This window comes from Haemorhous mexicanus, chromosome 2 (assembly GCF_027477595.1).
Source record: "Haemorhous mexicanus isolate bHaeMex1 chromosome 2, bHaeMex1.pri, whole genome shotgun sequence".
In the NCBI taxonomy this organism is placed as follows: domain Eukaryota; kingdom Metazoa; phylum Chordata; class Aves; order Passeriformes; family Fringillidae; genus Haemorhous; species Haemorhous mexicanus.
The window spans coordinates 57,381,307-57,400,757 of NC_082342.1; the positions used below are offsets into that span (position 1 = coordinate 57,381,307).

General features: G+C 45.9%; 1 protein-coding gene across 1 annotated transcript in view; it reads right to left on the reverse strand.

The window, feature by feature from the left end:
- The window catches only part of FOXO1 (forkhead box O1), a 61,924-nt gene extending 43,144 nt beyond the window's left edge, over nt 1–18,780 (reverse strand). Inside the window, exon 1 of the mRNA XM_059838938.1 lies at nt 17,929–18,780. Coding sequence (XP_059694921.1) covers nt 17,929–18,534 — 606 coding nt within the window. The 5' untranslated portion in view covers nt 18,535–18,780. The remainder of the gene's footprint in view (nt 1–17,928) is intronic.
- Between the last annotated feature and the right edge of the window lie 671 nt (nt 18,781–19,451).

Here is a 19,451-nt window from a genome sequence, read left to right on the forward strand (position 1 = left end):
AAACTGAGCACAGTTTCCATATTTTTTGGGCCACATCTCACATCAGAGCTACACTACAAGGAAGTGTTACAAATCAAAACAAACTCAATGACAACACTACAAAGAAGAACAAAACACTCAGCATTTGGAATGACAAGAAACTGGGATTTATATACATCCCCCAGATACATTTAGAATTTTTTATCCCTTTCACCCTTTGGACTTCAACCCTTTAAAATGCAGGAAGAATGGTTCATTTTAAGCTTCTGGACTTTTTTCCTTTAATTTCAGTTCCGTTTTGGCTTGTGATGTGAACAGATCCGTTCAGTAACATTATACAGCAGTGCTTCGGAAAGCAAAAGTCTGCTCTTTTCTATCCTATATCAGTAAGAGAGAAAAATTTTCTCCTTCTGACCCAAAGATGACAGAAAATAATATATTTGTTTAAAGACAGGATTTGCAGACAGTTGTCATACCTTGTACTGAACGACAAAGTTGGACAAAGCACACAAGGTTTGTATTGCACAAGCTCTTCCTTTAACTCTTTTCATTAATTTTTTGAATGGGTATATTTATTTCCTAACATACAACTCATAGCATGTTATCTTCCTTATTAATTGCAGCTTCTTTTTGACACTCATTTAATTCTGTATCTTTTTCTTTTATTCTCATCTGCATTTACAATATTAATGAAGAGTTCGTCCTTCCAGGTAAAGATTGTTTTTTTGAACTGATAGGAAACCCTATAAGGTCTTACGGTTGCAGTTTTTCTCCATAACAAACCCTTCCATTACGTTGAAGATTTCATACCTTAAAGATATTCCTTTTCTTTGTGACACATATTGTCTTCTCTTTAGAAAGTAAAACTTTCCTAACTAAGCCTCAATGACAGAAAGCAGGATTTTACAAAGAAAAAAAACAGAAAAACACAACAACTCACGGCACTTGCGATTTAACTCACATTTCAAAGTCTCTCATTTCCTCTCTTGCCTTTTCTTACAAACACCACAACCAAAACAATTTGTTTGCTTTGATTTTATAAACTCTACTGTTTCCAAAGACAAGAAAATTTCTCTGCAACCCGCTGAGGTTACCAGCATGTTACAGCTTTTGTTCCTACACGAAGACCATGCAGCCTTTGCAGACTTTCTAGAAAGCACAGAACAACTCGCAGTTCAGACATGCCCTACATCTGTCCTGGCTGGGGGCAAGCCCAGGACTGATGGATGCTGTGGCCATCTCCGGCTCAAACAACATTTCTTATCATATGCAACCCCGACACATCACACTGCTGTGTACCCCTGGTCTGGCTTTCAAAAGGGAAAAGCATGACAGTCCTCTTGGATTGCATATGCATGGAAGTCATGCTGTTTATCTGAAAAAAGATACCTCTGCTGTGTGTAAATTGTGTGGTTGTGCTCAGCATTTAGGAGACCAGAGTTAAGACTTCCCAGTGCTGGAGGGCAGTGAGTTGGGTGTGGGTTAAACCCCATGTATGGCTGTCACCTTTCTACCTCCTTGGAGGAGCAGACTGTTACTACCACAAGTGAAATCTGTGATTTCTCTACAGACTGGAAGATACTTGCTTTTTTTACTCCTTCTTACAGAACCTTTCTTTCAGTCCTTTAGCAGCCACCGTGGTAGGGGCAAGAAGATACTCAGATCTTGGTTTCCAAATCAGTTTGCCAAACTATAGCCTGTACAGAAAAAAACCCCAGATGTTCCTGAACTCTCGGTGTCTGGAAAACATGGCAAATTGGGCCAGTCCCCTGTGGAGTCAAAATGCAGTCTTCATATGAGGTGGAAACAACATGGTCCAAGATTACCATCTAAGGTCCATGCACTTGGAACTACAGGCCTGAATTTGCTGAGGTTATTTTGTCAGCACTTGAAGCTGTCCCTTGGCCTCTTCCCTAAACTAATGGTGTCTCATTATTTGAGTGTTAAAAGACCTCTATGGAAGGTCACAAGGGCTGCCTCCCTTCTCAGGAATTACTATGCCTGATGAAGTTCTTCCTTGTGAACATTTAGAACAGGAACCTATTCCCCTCCACCAACTCCCAATCCAAAACAGACCAGCCTTCTAAGCTAGAAGCACACTACGTAACCCTCTTCACATCTATCTTCTTTCCCTTCTACAGCTGTCCAAGGGCCTTCCCTGCAACACCAACAGGTTCTTTGAATCACAAAAGTCAACAAACGGATAGGAACCATCAGGCTTGAATAAAGGTTCCCCTAAGGTAGGAAGGAACCTGCAGGAAACCTCACATATTGCTCAGAAGAGGACTGTGCTGCTCACACCAGCTAATCAGCCAGGGAGGCTTTGCTGCTGCAGAGGAACTTCAGAACCTTACTGGACTCTCTCACAATTGGTTTGCATCAGCAGTTACACACCTCACCTTCAGGTTACCAGTACGAGATGAAGTAAAACCTGAAACAGTAAGCAAGATCTTTTTTTCTTACTGGTGTTGCCTGTGTGAACATTAATACATGATTTACATGGCAGAGGAAAACAGGTATTAATGAGGAGAGGGAATATTAAGTAGAGATATTCTTTGCTACTCTATTTCTATTCCTCATGTAATAAAATTTAGTGTAAGTGGTACTCAAGCGAATCATCAGCATTAGCAATAAACCTGGTCAGAAGTTTCTGACCATAAAAGCATTCCAGCCTCTGGGTTTTTTCCTAAAATTTGGAAGGCTTGATATTTCAGTATAATTCAGTCCATGTTAAAGACATTTCTAGGAAAAGGTACATATCCTACAGCAAAGCTCATTTAACAGTCACTTACCAGCAACAAACTTAAAGCCTTTATTGGCAATTTCAGCTTCTGCTCTGCATGATTCATTTATCCCTGGGATAAGCCTGAGCAAGGGATTCCCCCAGTGAAAGACAGACTAATCAAATTATTTCAAGTCAGTCAGGTATTCACTTTATGCCATCCGGCCCCGATGGCAAAATTGCTTGCAATAGCAGATCTCCCAACGTTAGAGGAAAAAAATACTTTCACAGGCTAAACACTGGCTTAATCAGAGCCAAAAGACAAAGCTCCTACAGTCAGAAACACATAAATGTTACCACTGTCTCCTTCTCACTGGTAACCTTTCACGCCGTGCCGGGAAGTGGCTTCTACACAGACACATGAAGGTCTTTTCCAGCTGAACAGTTCTGTGTTTCTGTGACACGCACGCTCATTTCAGACACGCACTAGACAGAAGGCGAGATTACCCTCGCGCACAAGGCAGCACTGCTACACTGCATCCCAGCAGCTGGCACAGAGAGGACAGATCTTTGCAAGATGCTGAAAGATCCCAGTACTGAGCAACAAACTTGAAAAGGCCTGAGGTTCTCCACCCTTCTTTCTGGGGGAGTTGTTTGCCATGCATCCATCAGGTGCTGGTACTTTTAAACATCATGCCTAGCTAAAAACACCTAACCTGGTAAGATTTTTGGTGTCAGTTGTTTCTTACCTCTGTCTCACCCTGGATGATAACTTGGTAATAAAGAGGTTTGGTGCACTTTCATTCCAGCCTGGTTACTGAAGGACAGGCTGCAGCACCTGCACGGCACAGCATGGCAGCTAGCTGGCAATGGAAAGTACAGGAAATACCAGCTCTTGTCCCAGGAGCAGACAGGAAACATGGGTAAAAGATAAGCAATTACACAAGTAGCTATGCAGGTTTTTTTTTCCTTTTCCTCTGCTTCTACCAACCTCTCTAAATTCCAACAGCTTTCATCCTGCTCACTCAGGAGAGCCATTCAGGCTTCCACCTCAACTGGTGCCCCTGTTCTACACCTGCCAATGATGTTCTTGCTCTCATCATATTTGAAAATGGAAATATTTCTACTCAACCATGTAATTTTTTACATTGACAGCTTTTATTTCACAACAGGAAGAACTTCCTGCACACCTGAAAGTTTGCCAGCCTTTTTCCCATGGCTCTAAGAAAAGGCACTGCCTCCTTTAAGAGCATCACCATGCTACCACCACCACTGCTATTCCCTATGTTCTCAAATCCAATGCAGAGGGCAGTCACATGCTCCTGTTTATACATCCCATAATACAAGGCTGCTATTTATCAATAAATGCCTTGAGGTGCAGAGCAAAGCCCAAGCTAATAAAAATCTGCTGGGATTATCTGCTGGTGTTTCACATCAGAAACACAGTGGCCAGGGAAAACTGAAGGGGAATTTAGGATGTGGCAGCAAGCATGCAAAGAGCAAAAGAAAGGGGATGCTGCAGGTATTTGAAGAGTTGGGGAATAATGATGGAAGAAAGGCAACAGAAGTAGAGGCCCAACTTTTTTATTTTTCTTTTCCTTTTTTATTTTAAACTTGAATCCAAGGCATTAAAGTATGACTTAAGTATACATGGGCAAACAGATATTCACTATGTTTTGCTCAATAAATAACTAACCATTAGAACCCATGCCTGCAGGATAACTGCTGGAAAAATGACTTGCAGTGATTAAAAAAGGATTAAATGGGTTTTATAAGCACCAGTATCTGTTGTTAAACATGCTAAAATAAAATTACAAGAGTTAATAATCTGTTTGCTTCAGGGCATAAACTAATCCTCATCTAAGGGTAGCAGAGATCTGCTTGCATGTCAGCTCGATATCTGGTGCAACAACTCCTCTCCATTGGCAAGCAGTCCTTGCTTTTGATTCCTGGCATTTAAAAATTTTCTTTCTTGCCTGAAAAAGAGAGCATGCTATTGCTCAAGCCTTCAACTGACCTCACATAATTAAGTGGAGTTTACCAGACGTATCACTCCCTTGAGGAGCGGGGGTGAAATGTTTGAAAAGGGAAGAAAACAGTTTAATTGCTCCACATTTCAATATTCTGCTCTCAGTTTCTTTAAATACAGTTGTCAGGGCACTAATACCAAGCACATGAGTTGAAAGTGTTGGAAAAAGCTTAAAGACATGAACAAAGCACGCAATCTATTCGTACTTTGCAAATGGTTCATCAGCCAAATCATTTTATGAGAAAATAAGAACTTTGGGACAGCCAGCAAGGGAAGATTTTTAACATATTAGAACAGAAGAATTTACTCTGCCTGGTAAAAGTTAAAGCATTATCTAATATCACAGCCTGGTTCTCAAGGATGGAATAGGTTTGACATACAAACTCCTCAAGATTATGATCCCAGCCCTCTCCAAACCCAAACCCAAACCCATGAACCTTACTAACAGATTGGCTGGTCTCCCAAATAATTGCTTCTGGACAAAACACAACACAGAACACAGTGACACATGCAATGTGGTTATGAACTTTAAGTTTCAAGCACCAGTTTGCGCATTCTCACAGGTAGGACAGCTGCATGCTGGGGACACTCTTCCCCTGGCTCAGGACAGCTCCTAGAGGAAGAAATCTTGAACACGAGACACACAGAACTCATTCCACAAGCAACCTTTCCATCCAAACTCTCAGGCTAAACCCCCCAGTTCTACTGCTCTACAGATTTTATATTATCTTTTATTTTAGAGGAGTGCAAATTCTAGCTGGTCCAGTTTGGCAACCCAAATGCTCAGCATTTGAACTGTGTCTTCAGAAAATGACATTGCAATGGTCCACATTAAGTCACTAGCAATTCAGATCATGTCCAGAGCGCTTCTGTAAAGTTTAGCAGTGACCACCCAACAGATCAGTATCAGAGCTGGAGCCCCACGTTAAACTCATAGCCAAAGCAAGAAAGAAAAAATGCCTGGTAGGGGAAAAAAAAAAAAAAAAAAAAAAAAGGCAAAAAAAAACCCAAACAAAAAAAAAGCCAATAAAAATCCAAACAAATAATTAAAAAAAAAAAAAAAAAAAACCAAGAAAAACCTCTGAAACTTAAATAAGTTTTACAGAGAATACAAACATACTGTTTCAAACCACTGTATGTATATATTCCCTCTCCTCCCCTGCTGCTGAAACAGCAAAGCATGCATGGCAGATGGCATGATTCATCTGAAAATTACTCTAGCAGCACTCTATTAGCCTCTAAGGAGTAAACTAGGATAAAAATATTCTGAATGTTAACTAAAAGTAAGCAGTTGTCATGAGGAGTCGTCAGGTCAGTCTACTTGCTTAGTTTGCAGAATTTTCCTTTCAATCAGCAAGAAGCACTACACATGAAGATAACATCACTTACTTGTTTTACCTGCAAGGAATTATTGCAGAAGAGAAGCAACTGGGACACAAAAAGGTTTATTTTCCCACACCTAAGTAAAAATGTTCCAGCCACAGTCAGGCCAAGAGCAACAGGACATCATGTTAACAATGGCCTCAGCCATTTCGGGCGAGATGGGAGAAATTCAGTTTCTTAAGAGACTGCACATCTTAGCTAGGAGAACAACCTTCCACATGCCCAGTAGCTGAATGCAAATCAGCTCAGTGGAAAACACGGAAGAAGGGATCTCAGGAAGTCTGTCCTTGCCCCAAGGTATCAGTAATTACGCCCATCAGCCCACATGGCACACAGTAGCTTGCCAGGGAAGTGACAAAATGAATGCCTGCATCACATTCAGTGCTAGGGCAGCCTTACCAAGCAGCCTGACTCAAAAATGCAGTAACAGCACCATGCCATGAGTCCCCCTGCTTCACGCAAAAGAAGGAGTCAGCAGTGCTACATCTCTTCTTCCAGAGAAATTAAAAAGTATAGGAAGCAAGGAATTGGGTTGCCAGATGTAAGCAACACTGGGCACTCGCTCAGTGACCTCTTGGACGAGCACAGGATGCTGCCAAGTGAAACACCATCACTCATTTGAAAATAAGAAACAAAACTCACTCTTAGGTGGTTCAGATTATGCTGACAGTAAAAAACTCACTACAGTGCAGCCCACTTCCCCAGGACCAAGTAGTCTAACTGCCTGGGCTCCGGGCCCCAAGCTAAAAACTCCTTCCCAAATAAACAGTCCACAAGACCAGATTTATTTTTCTGCTCTATCAACAATAATCCTCAGTCAACAGAAGCTGAGTATTTGGTGTCTGTTATATATGCACGTTAACCAGGTGAAGCCAGTAATGCAGTTGCCCTCATCTTTGGGGAGAAGGTGGTGAAACTGTGCTTAATGTAATATCTTCAAAAAGGCATTTTCTACATGTGTATACGCTACCACGTCAGCCTCGTTGCATAACCAGGTTGTGCAATCATTGCAAATTCATTTACATCTTTGTTCCAGCGCTCCAGAAGTGGGAAGGAGGGATTGCTGTCAAGGGAAAACGTTGATTTTGCAGGAGTGGTCTCCTTGGCCACAGGAGGATGGTCTGAAGAGAGGTCAAAGGCAGTGGGGAGGGCAGCAGGACTCCATCCCTAATGCCTCCACTGCTCACCCAGAGCAGCCATTTGGAACAGAGTTTTAGTTAGAAACCTCAAAGCAAAGAATGACTTCATAGCATCGGGGGATGACTAGCGTTGGCTTGGGCTGCAAGCGGAGAAGATTATGGTTTCTCCTTCAAATGCTTACGACTATGTCATTGCCACAGAACTGTAAAGAAGAAATAGGCAAGAGTGCAGTATCAGGTTTTCATAGACTGTACAAACTGGATTATTCAAGAGTGACTCAAGATCCTAACAAGCATGGAGAAGGCATTAAGATAGCATCTCTTGATTTTTCCCAAAATCAATTGCAACAGGCTGCACTTTAAAATACTGCTTTAAACTCCCATCCTCGTTCGTATTTCAAGGCAGTGTTTAGTGGATTTACTACATTTGTGCATAGGGAGGACACAAAACACAAACAGTACCAGGGACCAGACGTTAGATCAGCACTAAAACCCCACCAGCTAGAATACACACTCACACAATGTCAGAAGAGATGCTCAGCTCTTGCTGTAAAGCTAAACCCTCAGCCATAAAAACCTGACACCATAGTTTTACTCGGAGGCTGCACATCAAGGAAAAAGGAGAAAAAGGCAATAATATTAATCCCCAATTTAAGCCAAAAGAGAAAGCTCCTGGCTCAGCCCTCTCCATACATCTCTGAGGTTTCCAAGCATTTAGAACACTGAAATGCCTTTCCAGGTCTGCCTTAATACCATCCCAATGACGCCAGGGCCAAGATACCATAAAAACTATGAAAAATTAAAGCTGCCACAAGTTAAACATGCAGCCACACTCTGGGTTTTCACATTAAAGAAAAAAAAAAAGTTGTGGCTTGTTTTTGTTCTTCTTCTCCACTACAGATTTCTAGATATTAATCAAAATCTAAATATATCTAGCTAGATAGAAGTGTGTAGAGCATTTTTATTTATATTTAATTTATGTACTGCAATTTGATCAGATCACACATGAGGCTGCATCCTCATCCTGAATTTCAAACAGCTTCTGGTTTGAGCTGCAGATCCATCAGCTCATCTCAAAGAAGCAGGGGTGAAGCAGGACAAGAGTAACAGCAACTGCAAATATCTAAGTCTGACCTGATTCTGGTAACTTAACCTTAACACCACATCATCTAAAAATATCAGTAGCAGTAATAATCAATCTAAAAAAAAATTAGTAGTAATAATAATGAATCTAATCAATAAACATTTACCTTGAAACAACATCTCATAGATTCATAATATGGTTTGGGTTGGAAGGGGCCTTAAAAATAATCCGGTTCCAACCCCACCAACACAAGCAGGGACACTTCCCAGTAGGTTGCTGAAAGTCCCTGGCCTTGAACACTTCCAGGGACAGGGCACCCATAACTTCTCTTGGCAAATTCTGCCAGTGCCTCACCATCCTCAGAGTACAAAATTTCTTCCTAGTTATCTGATCTAAATGTGCTCTCTTTCAGTTTAAATCTTCCAAGTTCACCCAAGCATTGCTCCCTCACCTGAACCTCCAGAGACACTGAAAGATCTTACAGAGGAGCAAAGGCAGCAGCGTGGTATCCTCTGGAGAGGCCAAGGGATGTACCTTAAATGATCTAAGTAGTGAGAAATCTACTCAGTGAATCACTATGAACTTCTCTGGTAACTGCAAAGAGGAGAGAGGATGACTTTCCCTGACCTCTCGGCACACCTGAGCAGCAAGCAGCAGAGTACCCACAAAGGGCCTGGCAGACAGAACCATTTTGGCAGGACTGCCTCGGTGGGCTCTGCTCCTGCGCCAGGCAGCTGCCAGGTCACGGCTGGAGCACTCCCTGAAATGTGCACAGCAGCACCCTGCCAGCCCTAGGGCCGAAGCCAGGCTCCAGGCTCCCCCACGCAGCCCTGTGCTCACCCCTCCCCACGCCGGTACCCGCGGCCAGGGGCACTGGGAGCAGCTCCCAGCCCCACAGCGCTGGGATGCAGGAGCCTGGCAGGGCAGGGCAGCCCTGCGGGGGAACCCTGCCAAGGGGCGAGCAAGGAGAGGGTCCAACCAAACAGGTATGAATGACACCTGCTTACTGCACTTTCCCACGTGTACACAACAACAGCACATACAATCTCTCTTGCCCCAGAGCACCACCAGCATGCCTTCAGGAGCCAGGTTTTCTGGGAGAAGGGGTTGGGGGCTGGCAAATCATTACATTTAATCTGAAGGTTCAGATTTGAGGAGCGTATTTTTGGAAAGAGAAATCAACACGTTTAACAGTGAGCAGGAGCACAGAGCACATAATCCTTTCACATCCTGACAGGGTAGAACTGCGGAGGCCTGCTATGAAGCATGTCTGAATAACAGCATCTCCATTTTTTGAATATCTAATTAGGAGTTTCTATATATTGCAAAGCATTGCTATAAGATATAATTTAGTTGGCAAACACTAAAGATCTCAGTCTGTAAGTATGCTTTTGGCAATCAAAATTCAAATCTGGATATATATTCAAGATATGTATGGCACCGGTACCCTTTTTTTTTTTTTAATTCTAACAATTACAATCAAATTAGCAGATTAACTCATATCAGTTTTAGGCAAATTCAAGCTACAAGCAAATGAGCCTACACCACCACCACCACAACAGTGTATTTCTGGATTGTTAGTATCCTTACTCCCATTAGTGACTTCACATATATTTAACACATATTAAAGGGCAGTAAAAATCTAAGAAGGCTACGGATGCCAGAACTTAGCACAGACTTAGAACTCACATATGCCAAAAAAACATTTGCAACTGTGCTAATTCCCACTGTGGGAACTGAAAGGCAGATTCATACAACACAACGGGCAACAAATCCATTCCTTTAATTTCAGTCGCCAAATTTCAATTAATTTCCATCCAGGCAAACACCAAGCATTTCTGCTGATGCTGCAGGATGCAAGCTCATTTGCACAATAAATGCGGTTTAACAAGTCACCACATTTATAGCAAGTTGCTTCAGTCTTATCTAACTGCACAGTTTGAAAAGTCAGTGATGGGTAAGTGAAACCCCACCCACGTCACAGTTTCTGGAGCTAAGTACAAGAAAACTGAAGAAGTTGTCACCTTGCCACTGCAAGTGAGGCTGCCAACAGTAAATTGACAGAGTCCACATTCTGAATTATGTGTACGCCCCTTATTCAGGAAGGGAAAAATTAATGGCCATACTCCTGTGCCCCAGAGTTCCCCTTCCAAAAAAGTGCAAAGACCTTCTCTGCTGTGTAAATTTGAACAGGTCACATATAAACAAACCCTGGGAGGCACAAAGCACTGCAGCACTAAAGCAGCCTTATGCACTTTCAACTTTCTCCAGAACCACAGTTTCCATGGACAGCACAAAGGCTGCTCACATGCATCACTCCTACACGTATGCACACCACTCATTAAATTAAAAAAAGGTTTTAATTTCCTGATTTCTGCATGTGATGAAAATTTCATTCTGGTAACAACTAAATCAAAGGACGGGCATTTCTAACATTTTCTAAGAGAGACACCAACACGTAAGAAGCAGAGCCTAGCCCACTTCATCATTTTGCATCATCGTGCAGAAGCACCACAGAGGCCGGGCAGTAAGTGGCCTCTGAGAAAGAGACACCAAAAAAAAATTAAGATGCTAATAAAATAAGAATTCTCACATATTACAGAGCACAGCCAGAAGATAAAATTTAGTCAGCAAATATTATGGTTAAGGGCACCCCTGCTTGCAAGCACTTTTCTGGTAATCAGTCCAAATTTAAATTTTAATATATACTATTTCAGGGACCATGTTCCCAGCACATTCTCTCAAGTACACATGTGCCAGGCCCCAGAAGCTACACCCCATGGACCTACGTAGCAATAGCCCTGACAAAGCTAAAAAGGTGTCCCACATGCTCACACTACCATGAGCCTACATTGCACACACCAGTAAAGCACTTGGAGAAACACAGGCTACTTAGAAATGCAATCACAGCCATCCCTGGCATGCTCTCTTGAAGTAGCAACAGAACTGAACACACTTCCAACCGCATGGATTCTCAGAATTCCCAAAAACTAGGTTTCTAAGACTAGAACAAGAGAAGATGTGTACCTTTAAGTTTAATTAACTCTAGAATAAGACGTGTTCAAACAGAACTAGAACATCCTAGTTCTTGATACTGTGCAGTGATGCAAGATGCCTTGTAAGTCGTCTGAGCAAACTGAGTGCTGCCCTCCACTCCTCCAGCAATTCCTAATCTCTGTCTGATGCAGAAGCTGTCAGAGTCCCAGGAGGTTTTGAGTGACTACATTTTTAAAGACAGACCCACTTCTGGTCCCATCTACCACAAACCAAAGCATTGCTAAGCCTTCACCGTTCATTACAAAAGTGCTTCAAAACTTAACACGTGCCTCTTTTAGGCATCATTTTAAGCAATCTAGTAAAGACCAGTGTCCCCTATCGAAATCTAGAGCAAGCATGAGGCTGAATGAAGATCATAGAATAAAATAACCAATCCTGTAAAAGCACCTTAATTCTTTTTATCCCTCCTCCATTAGGAATGGAGACGTACCAAGAAGCCTCATGATGCTGCACAGCTCACTTAAGACATCTGCATATCACAAATGACAGTGCAGGAATGATGCACCTTTATTTGATAAACACACATGATTAATGTTTACTAAGTATATTTAGAAATAATACTTAAATGTGAATAGCAGTTATCTTCACAGATCAACTGAACTCACGCTGAAGTTCACTATGGAGCAGAAGAAATGCTGTTCTTCAAAATGTGACTCTTTCCAATGCACTTAATTTCTGAAGCACAACCTATCATCACCAAAAGGAGTGTTTCCCCAATATTTAAAACTCATTTTAGCAAGCAAACTGACAAACAAAATGCTACAAAATTCATTAAAATATTAGTATGCACTCCCATATGCTTAACTATAACTATCTGCAGGAGCACCAGCGAATTTGAAGTTCCTTTCTCACAAGAGTTGACAGTGAAGCAGATATATCCATCTTTTACATATTTCTGAAAGAGGAAAACAATAAACTGTATTTCAGGTTATCTTCACTACGTCTTAGTTTATTACTCATTACTCAAAGTTTTAAAATCATTTCCATCAGAAATCCTTGTTTCATATACGAACTTCTTCCCAAAACAGAATGGGCTGAGAGCTGAATTTCTGTAGCCACAGCCCTACATATTTCACAAATCTGTGGCTGCAAAATATATCTGCATTTTTATTCCAGAAGCCAAGCACTTATTTTACAAAATGATTCACCAGTTGAGTAAACAGAGACGTGCGTATTTAGGCAGCATCATGCTTTGGAAACCAAAGAGATACGAGCAGACATCTCAGGACTGCACAATTCCTGGTGCCTTACTGAAAAACCCAACCACCAAAAGTATTGCCTACTTTATTAAAAAGAAATAAGGAAAAAAGAGAAAAAGAAAACAACCTCACATACCTCACCTAAAAATCTTTATCTCCTTGCACCACACTGCTTCCCCTTTCCATCACAAGCAGCAAAGGCTCCAGTTCCCCAAACAAACAGCTTCACCAACTACTTGTAAAACCATGTGATACAAAAATAATGATAATAAGGAAGCAGCTGAGCGTGTCATAAAAAATACAGTGGCAGAGAGCTGTTACTTTGTACTGAAGTTCTTTAAAGGCACTTAAGGAAAATTTAGTTCATTATGTCACTATACAAAGCCACTCACAGATTTCATTTTGGTGTTTAGTCTTACCTAAAATCATACAAGTAACTGAACAGATACCACAGCAAACAGAAAACGGGCAAAGAAAATTAAGAGACAATTAAAGCATTATTCAAGGCCCTGATGGGAAGCTCAAAAGCACTGACACAGCTCAGCCATGAGTTACTCAGACACAGGTGAGGAGAGCACCTTGCACCTGCAAAAATTAAGCTGAACTTCTACACCTGAAACTAAGCAAAATGGAAGCTGGTGACAGACAGACAACGCAGGCTGCTACATGAGGCACTGTGATGGCAGTGAGCAGGTATGCAAGACACCAAAGAGTTTTCTCACAACAGGGTGGGCTGAGACCAGGTGTCACGACAGAGCAGACCCAACTGCAGCTGCCAGCTCTTGAGGCTATTTGCCACAGTAAAAAAGTAAAATTTGTAGTAGTATTTGCCATAGTAAAAATTAGTATTAATTTAAGTATTAGTATTTGCCATAGTAAAAAGTATGACTGTATAGCATTGACCTTGACAGAATCCACAAACAGGAAGCCAAATGTACACACCTCTACCTGCACATGCCTGTGTGTGCTGCATGAATGTAAAATACAACACGTGATGCTGGGGGGGGCCACAGATCACCTGGTGCTGGGGGGGGCCACAGATCACCTGGGGAAGCATCTTAAGGAACAGAGGTAAATGCCCACAGGTATGTAACCAGTACTGAGGGAATACGAGGCTGAGTTAAAGGCAATATTCAATTGTGATTTTTTCCACCAAAAAAAAAAATAAGAAAAACCTCACAAAAATTATCTTTAAGGTCCCTTCCAATCCAAACTATACCATGACTCTGTGATTCTATGTACTCAATTTAAATAAATCATCTAAATGTCCACAATTTAAACTGTTTGCTCATCTAGGTTCAAAAGGTTTGAAAAAATTCAGTGAAAATTATTTTTGATTTTTCAGTCTTTTTAATATTTTTCACTCCCTGTGATTTTCAAACCAAATACAACAGAACCAGAACAACCCAGAATTCATTCTGCATGGAGACCAAATCACTACAGAATAGTGCTGACCATAGAGAGCTCCTATGATAAGGCACCCAAAGCACCTGTCCCATGCCTGTTTGGTCCTCAGGCTTTCAGGCTTACAACCATCCATCCCTCTGCAGCTAGATATCTATCCTCATTCCTTCAACAGTGACAGCAAATTAATTTAGGTGAACAAGCTCCCTTGGGACTAAAAGTCAAGGAGGCGTTTGTGCCTGTGGGACCTTAACACCTGCCACCAAGAAAAATCAACAACATATCCACTTCCAGATGAGTGACACCAAAATTCCATGTTTCCTGTGCAAAAACATTACAGGGTTTTATGTGAACCCATTTTCAAAAGCAGACTGAAAGGATGAGACCATTCAAGGAAGCTTAACTGCAACAGCTCCTTTGCAATAAATCTCAACACTTGCCATAAAGCAATCATGAAATATGCACATCACAGAGATGTTTTATATTTTATATATGATGATCAGCCAAAAAGCTATCATATTTGTGTCAAAAATAGTTATCTACAGCTGCAGTGGAGTACTTGCCTCTTCTGTTTTAAGTCTTGTGTCTCCCACTATCACAGCTAAGGCAAAATGTTGCTTTTACTTAACTACTACACTAGGAGAAAAGTCTCCTTCTTCCATGTAACTTTCACAACAATTTCTTTGTTATCTCTGCAGCAGATCTTGTTCTTGCTTCGCTTTCTCTGAGCAACACAGGTCACTATCAGCACTCATTCACAACCAACAATGCAGCAAGTCTGGCAGAGCACACCCCAAGTGCTTCATTCAAGGCAGCCACTCCACAGGGGTCATGGAGACTTTGCTCCCTTAGAGCTCAAGAGGGGACTTGTTTATAAAGCAGAGTTTATGACAAGAAAAATCAGGAATAAACTACTGTGTATGTAATAAAGGAGAACAATTTACCTACTTAAATAATTTTATGTTACTGATAATTTTATGTTAATATAACATATTGTGGCTTATACCCCCTTATTTAAAAAGGCATTTTTATTTTAATGTTTTTATTCACAAGAGCCTGGACACTGCTTTGAGCTGCTACCAGATAAATGTTGACACCTCTGAACTTTCTTCAGTGAAAATTGAAAAAAAAAAGCTCAACATCATGTATTAAATCAGGGCAGTACATAGTCACAAGCACTAGAGAAGTCAGCCCTCAACTTCTGCCTGAGAAACACCGCCTTGCCACTATGCAGAAAGTGCACATTCTTTTTCAGTTATTGTGTGTTCATACATTTTGTGAAGAATCTGAAAGGTGCCTTAGTGCACTCGCACACATGCAAACCCCAACAAGACAAAGCGTCTCGAAGTTTTACTTAAGGGGGGAAAAAGAAAAACACCCCCCCATTTCCCAGCCTGCGTCAGCAGTGCACAGTGTACTCCCAGCCCTAAGTCAGTGCCAGGCTCTGAGGCGAACCCGCGCTCCCTCTGTCAGCAGAAAAGTCAGTCGCTAATCTGTGCTCATCTCTGGAGCGATGCTCCTCCTCTGCAGGGCCCTCGGCTGACTCAGGCTTCGCTCCCAGCCCCACGCCTACAGCAGGTCCCCAGACCACGGGCAAACCAACGGCTCCCGAAGTGGAAAAAAATAAAAGTAATCCTCAGTCACGCTGAGCCGTGGAGAATTGGTGATAAACAAGGCAAACGAGCTGCACGCCTCAGCCAGGCCAGTTACAGAGTTGACACCCAGTGGCTGCTGGTAACTCAACTTGAAAGTGTGTTTAAGAAACTCTGCACTTCCTTGGCTTAAGTGGTAAAACCTGCAAGCATGCAACTTTCAGAGCAGCCCGGCAGTTATGCAGCCAAAAGGGATGGGGGCAACACATACATGTCCAATGCAAATCACTATTTAATTATGGAAGGAGAGTCCCTGTGTATTTACCCACCAGCAGCGGCAGACTATGTACTGCACTCTACCAGAGGGTACTGCAGCCAAAAATCCTATCAGGAGCAGCTTTCCCTGTCACAGCAGAGGTATGTGGGCATAGGATGTGCTCAGTCTGTTAGAGGGAGGTGTGTGAGACTTCTTCCTCGCTGAAGCACCACGGGGCGAGCAGCAATAAAATAGGAAGCGCCGAGTAAGTTACACAGCTATCAGTGTTTCTTACTTGCTCACCTGAACTTGGGAGCTATTTGATTTTATTTTGGTTTGTTTGGCTTTTAGTTCTCTTCTACTCATTCTGTAAAGGCACTTAAGGAGACTAAAATACCAATGAAAAAAAAAAGCAGCACTTTCAAGTGACAAGTTACCTTATTTAAAAGCTGTCAACTATCAATCACTTCACTCCTATTAAAGTTTTTCATGACAGATGTCTTCAGACAATTATCCTTTAAATTTTTTAGTCAAACACTTCAATAGAAACTAACAAACTACTTTTAAAAGCCCTAAAAACTTTCAGCTAAAACTGAGTTACAGATTAATCTGCATTTCCTTAGTAGGATGTTGCTTACTGCTAAAAAAATAGAAATTTACAAAAAGCCAATGTAACAAACATTCCTAGCAGCGCAATTAAAAATACATAAATGCAGGATTTGAGCTGACACTTTTTTTTAAAAAAAAAAGAGATAGATAATACAAATACTAGAATGAGAAGCAGAGAGTTTGATTGGCCCTAACTGGGACTAAGTCCCGAACTCAGCAGAGTGCGCTGGTGCCGTGCTAGGTGCTCGCACCTCACGCATTTTCTGCCATCATTACAATCCCTCGCAGGGCGGAGGAGGCTCTGCCTGTACGCAGACGGCACAAGCTCCTTCTGACTACGCTCTCAACGCAACAAGGTCACAAAACTCGGCGCTGCCTCCGCCGCGCACGGGGACACGGATGGGTGACACTTTCTCGACGGAGGCCTCGGAGAGGGAGGATTCACTGGCAGCTAAGCCTTTATCACCCACGGGGATGCAAAGCTGGAGGGTACTGTGCGCCTGGCGCTCCCAGCGCACAGCCCCACCGCGCACCGCGCAGCTTCGCCTGGCTCGCCCCGCATCTGTCTGGGGGGCAGCCCGTGCCCGAGGGTCCCCCGGGTAGTGGTGAGCTGGTCCCTCGGAGATCCCACCGCGGGGCTCCGGGCAGCACCGGCTGCGGCTCCGGCCGGAGCGGGGCTGAGCACAAATCCCGGCCGACAACAGGTTGCTCCCACCGCTCCGCTAAGAAGACAGCAGGGACTGCGCTGCGGGAGAGAGGGAAGGAGGGAGTTCCGTCCTACCACGTAACACAAGAAAGACGCTCCCGCAACTCAAGTTTAACAAAGCCATCAGGTCAAATACTGCGGTTTACTCATTAAACACAGGGTATTTCTGCAAGCCTTGTTCTGCCTCCGCTCTTTCCCCATCCCTGTTTGCCTCTGTCCCCGCTCCACCGCCCGACGGCAAAGCCCTGCAGCGCCAGGGCGGACGGCGGCACGGACCGGCCGCGTTCCGGGGCTGGGCAGCGCCGGGGCCGCGGCGAAGTTTCCGCTGCACCCCCGGTACACGGGTGCTCACCCGGGGTCTCGCCGGCCGCCCCCGGGCAGCAGGAGGCGGCGCCGCTCCTGCTGGCTTTGCCCGGGGACGGCGCCGTGACACCGCGTGAACTTTTGCTTTCGGCGGGGCAGGGCTGGGGGAGGCGGAGAGCTGGGGGGTGGCCCCGGTCCCTCCAGCGCCCCGGCGCCCGCGTTCTAGCGGGAGGGCTGGAACGCTTTTCTCCCTTAGGAGTTCTCCCTTTGGAAAGGTGAAAAAAAGTAGAAATGTGAGGTCAAACTGACAGCGCGGAGCTGGATCACTGCAGGCTGCGCAGCGGGCATCATGCAGCCGGGGAGGGCGGCGTGCTCAGCCGCCTGCAGCGCCGCGGCTGTGCCCGGGGGCGGCGGAGCCTCCCGGGAGCCCCCTCCGACGGGGAGTCCCCCACCACCCGCCGCTTACCTTCCAGCCGGCCGAGCTGTTGCTGTCGCCCTTATCCTTGAAGTAGGGGACGCTCTTGACCATCCACTCGTAGATCTGGGAGAGGGTGAGCCGCTTCTCGGGGGAGCTCTCGATGGCCTTGGTGATGAGGTCTGCGTAGGACAGGTTGCCCCACGCGTTGCGCCGCGACGAGCTGCTCTTGCGGGGCTGCCCGGGCACGGGACCCGGTGACAGACCGGCCACGGGCGGGGGCACCGGCGGCACCGGCGGCGGTCCGGGCGGGTGGAGGCGGCAGCCGGCCTCGGGCGCCGGGAAGTCCCCGCAGCGGCAGGCGGCAGCCTCCGGGGGGGCGGCGGCGGGGGGCAGCGGCGCGAAGTCCTCGCTCTCCTCTAGCAGACTGAGGTTGCTGATGAAGTCGGCGCTCAGCGCTCCCGAGGCGGCAGCCCCGGCCCCGGCCGCGGCTCCGGCCGCCCCATCGGGCTGCCCGCCGCACGACGGCGCCGGGCTGGAAGTGGCCGAGCTGGGGGGGTTGAACTCCGGCCGCGGCAGAGGCCAGGTGCAGGAGCGGGGCCGCGGCAGCGGCTCGAAGTCGGGGTCGATGTCCACCAGCTGCGGTGCTTCGGCCATGGCGGGGCCGGGGCGGGAGCGCGGTGGCTTGGGCTCAGCGCCGCCGCCCCATGCAGGCTCCGGGCGCGGATCGGCGCGGCACCGACGGCGCGACCACCAACTCTCCTGGCCCCGCCGCCCTGGACCTCCGGCCTGACCTCCCGGCCCCGCCGCCCTAAACCCTGCCCCTGCCCGGCTCCCGGATCCCTGCCCTCCGCGCCAACTGCAACACCAGCGACCCGGCCGCCCGGCGCGCACCGACTGGAGCGACCGCCCCGCGCGGACCCGCCTCCAGCTCCCTCCTCCTCCTCCTCCTCCTCCTCCTCCCGGCGGGGAGGGACGGCCCGCGCCGCGCCAATGGCAGCGCCGCGCCGCCGCCCGCCTCCCGCCGCGGGGCTGCTTCGGCAGGAGGGTGCCGGTGCCCCCCGTGCCGCTTCTGGGTGGTTTTTGTTTCCCGGCGGCGCAGCGGGGAGAGAAGGGCCGAGCGGGCAGGCGGCGGTGCCCCCCGCGGCCGGGGCTGCCCGAAGGCAGTAAGTGCTCGCACGGTGAGCCGCGAGGGGGTGGCCACGGAAATTCCCCCGCGAGTGTTTCTACCTCAGTCGCTGCCGGCGGAGTCCTGCCTCCCGCATCGACGGGCCCGGTGCGTGTCGCCGCCGGGGATGAGCGGAGACCTGGGAGCATCCCTCGGCTGCAGCGGGGAGGCTGCGGGAGCGGGGGGACGTCTCCCCGCTCCCACCGGCATCCCGGCAGCGCTGGCTCCGTGCGGGCGCTGCTGCCGCCCGGCTGCCCGCCCCGCGGGGGCCCTGGCAGCCCCGCATGCCGGACCGAGGGTGCGACAGCTGCCCTGCCTCGCTCCCCCCCGCCCTCCCTCCTTCCCTGGCCGGCTCCTCGCCAAAAAGTGTCTGCACCTCCCGAAGTGATAAATCTCCCCTTCGGCT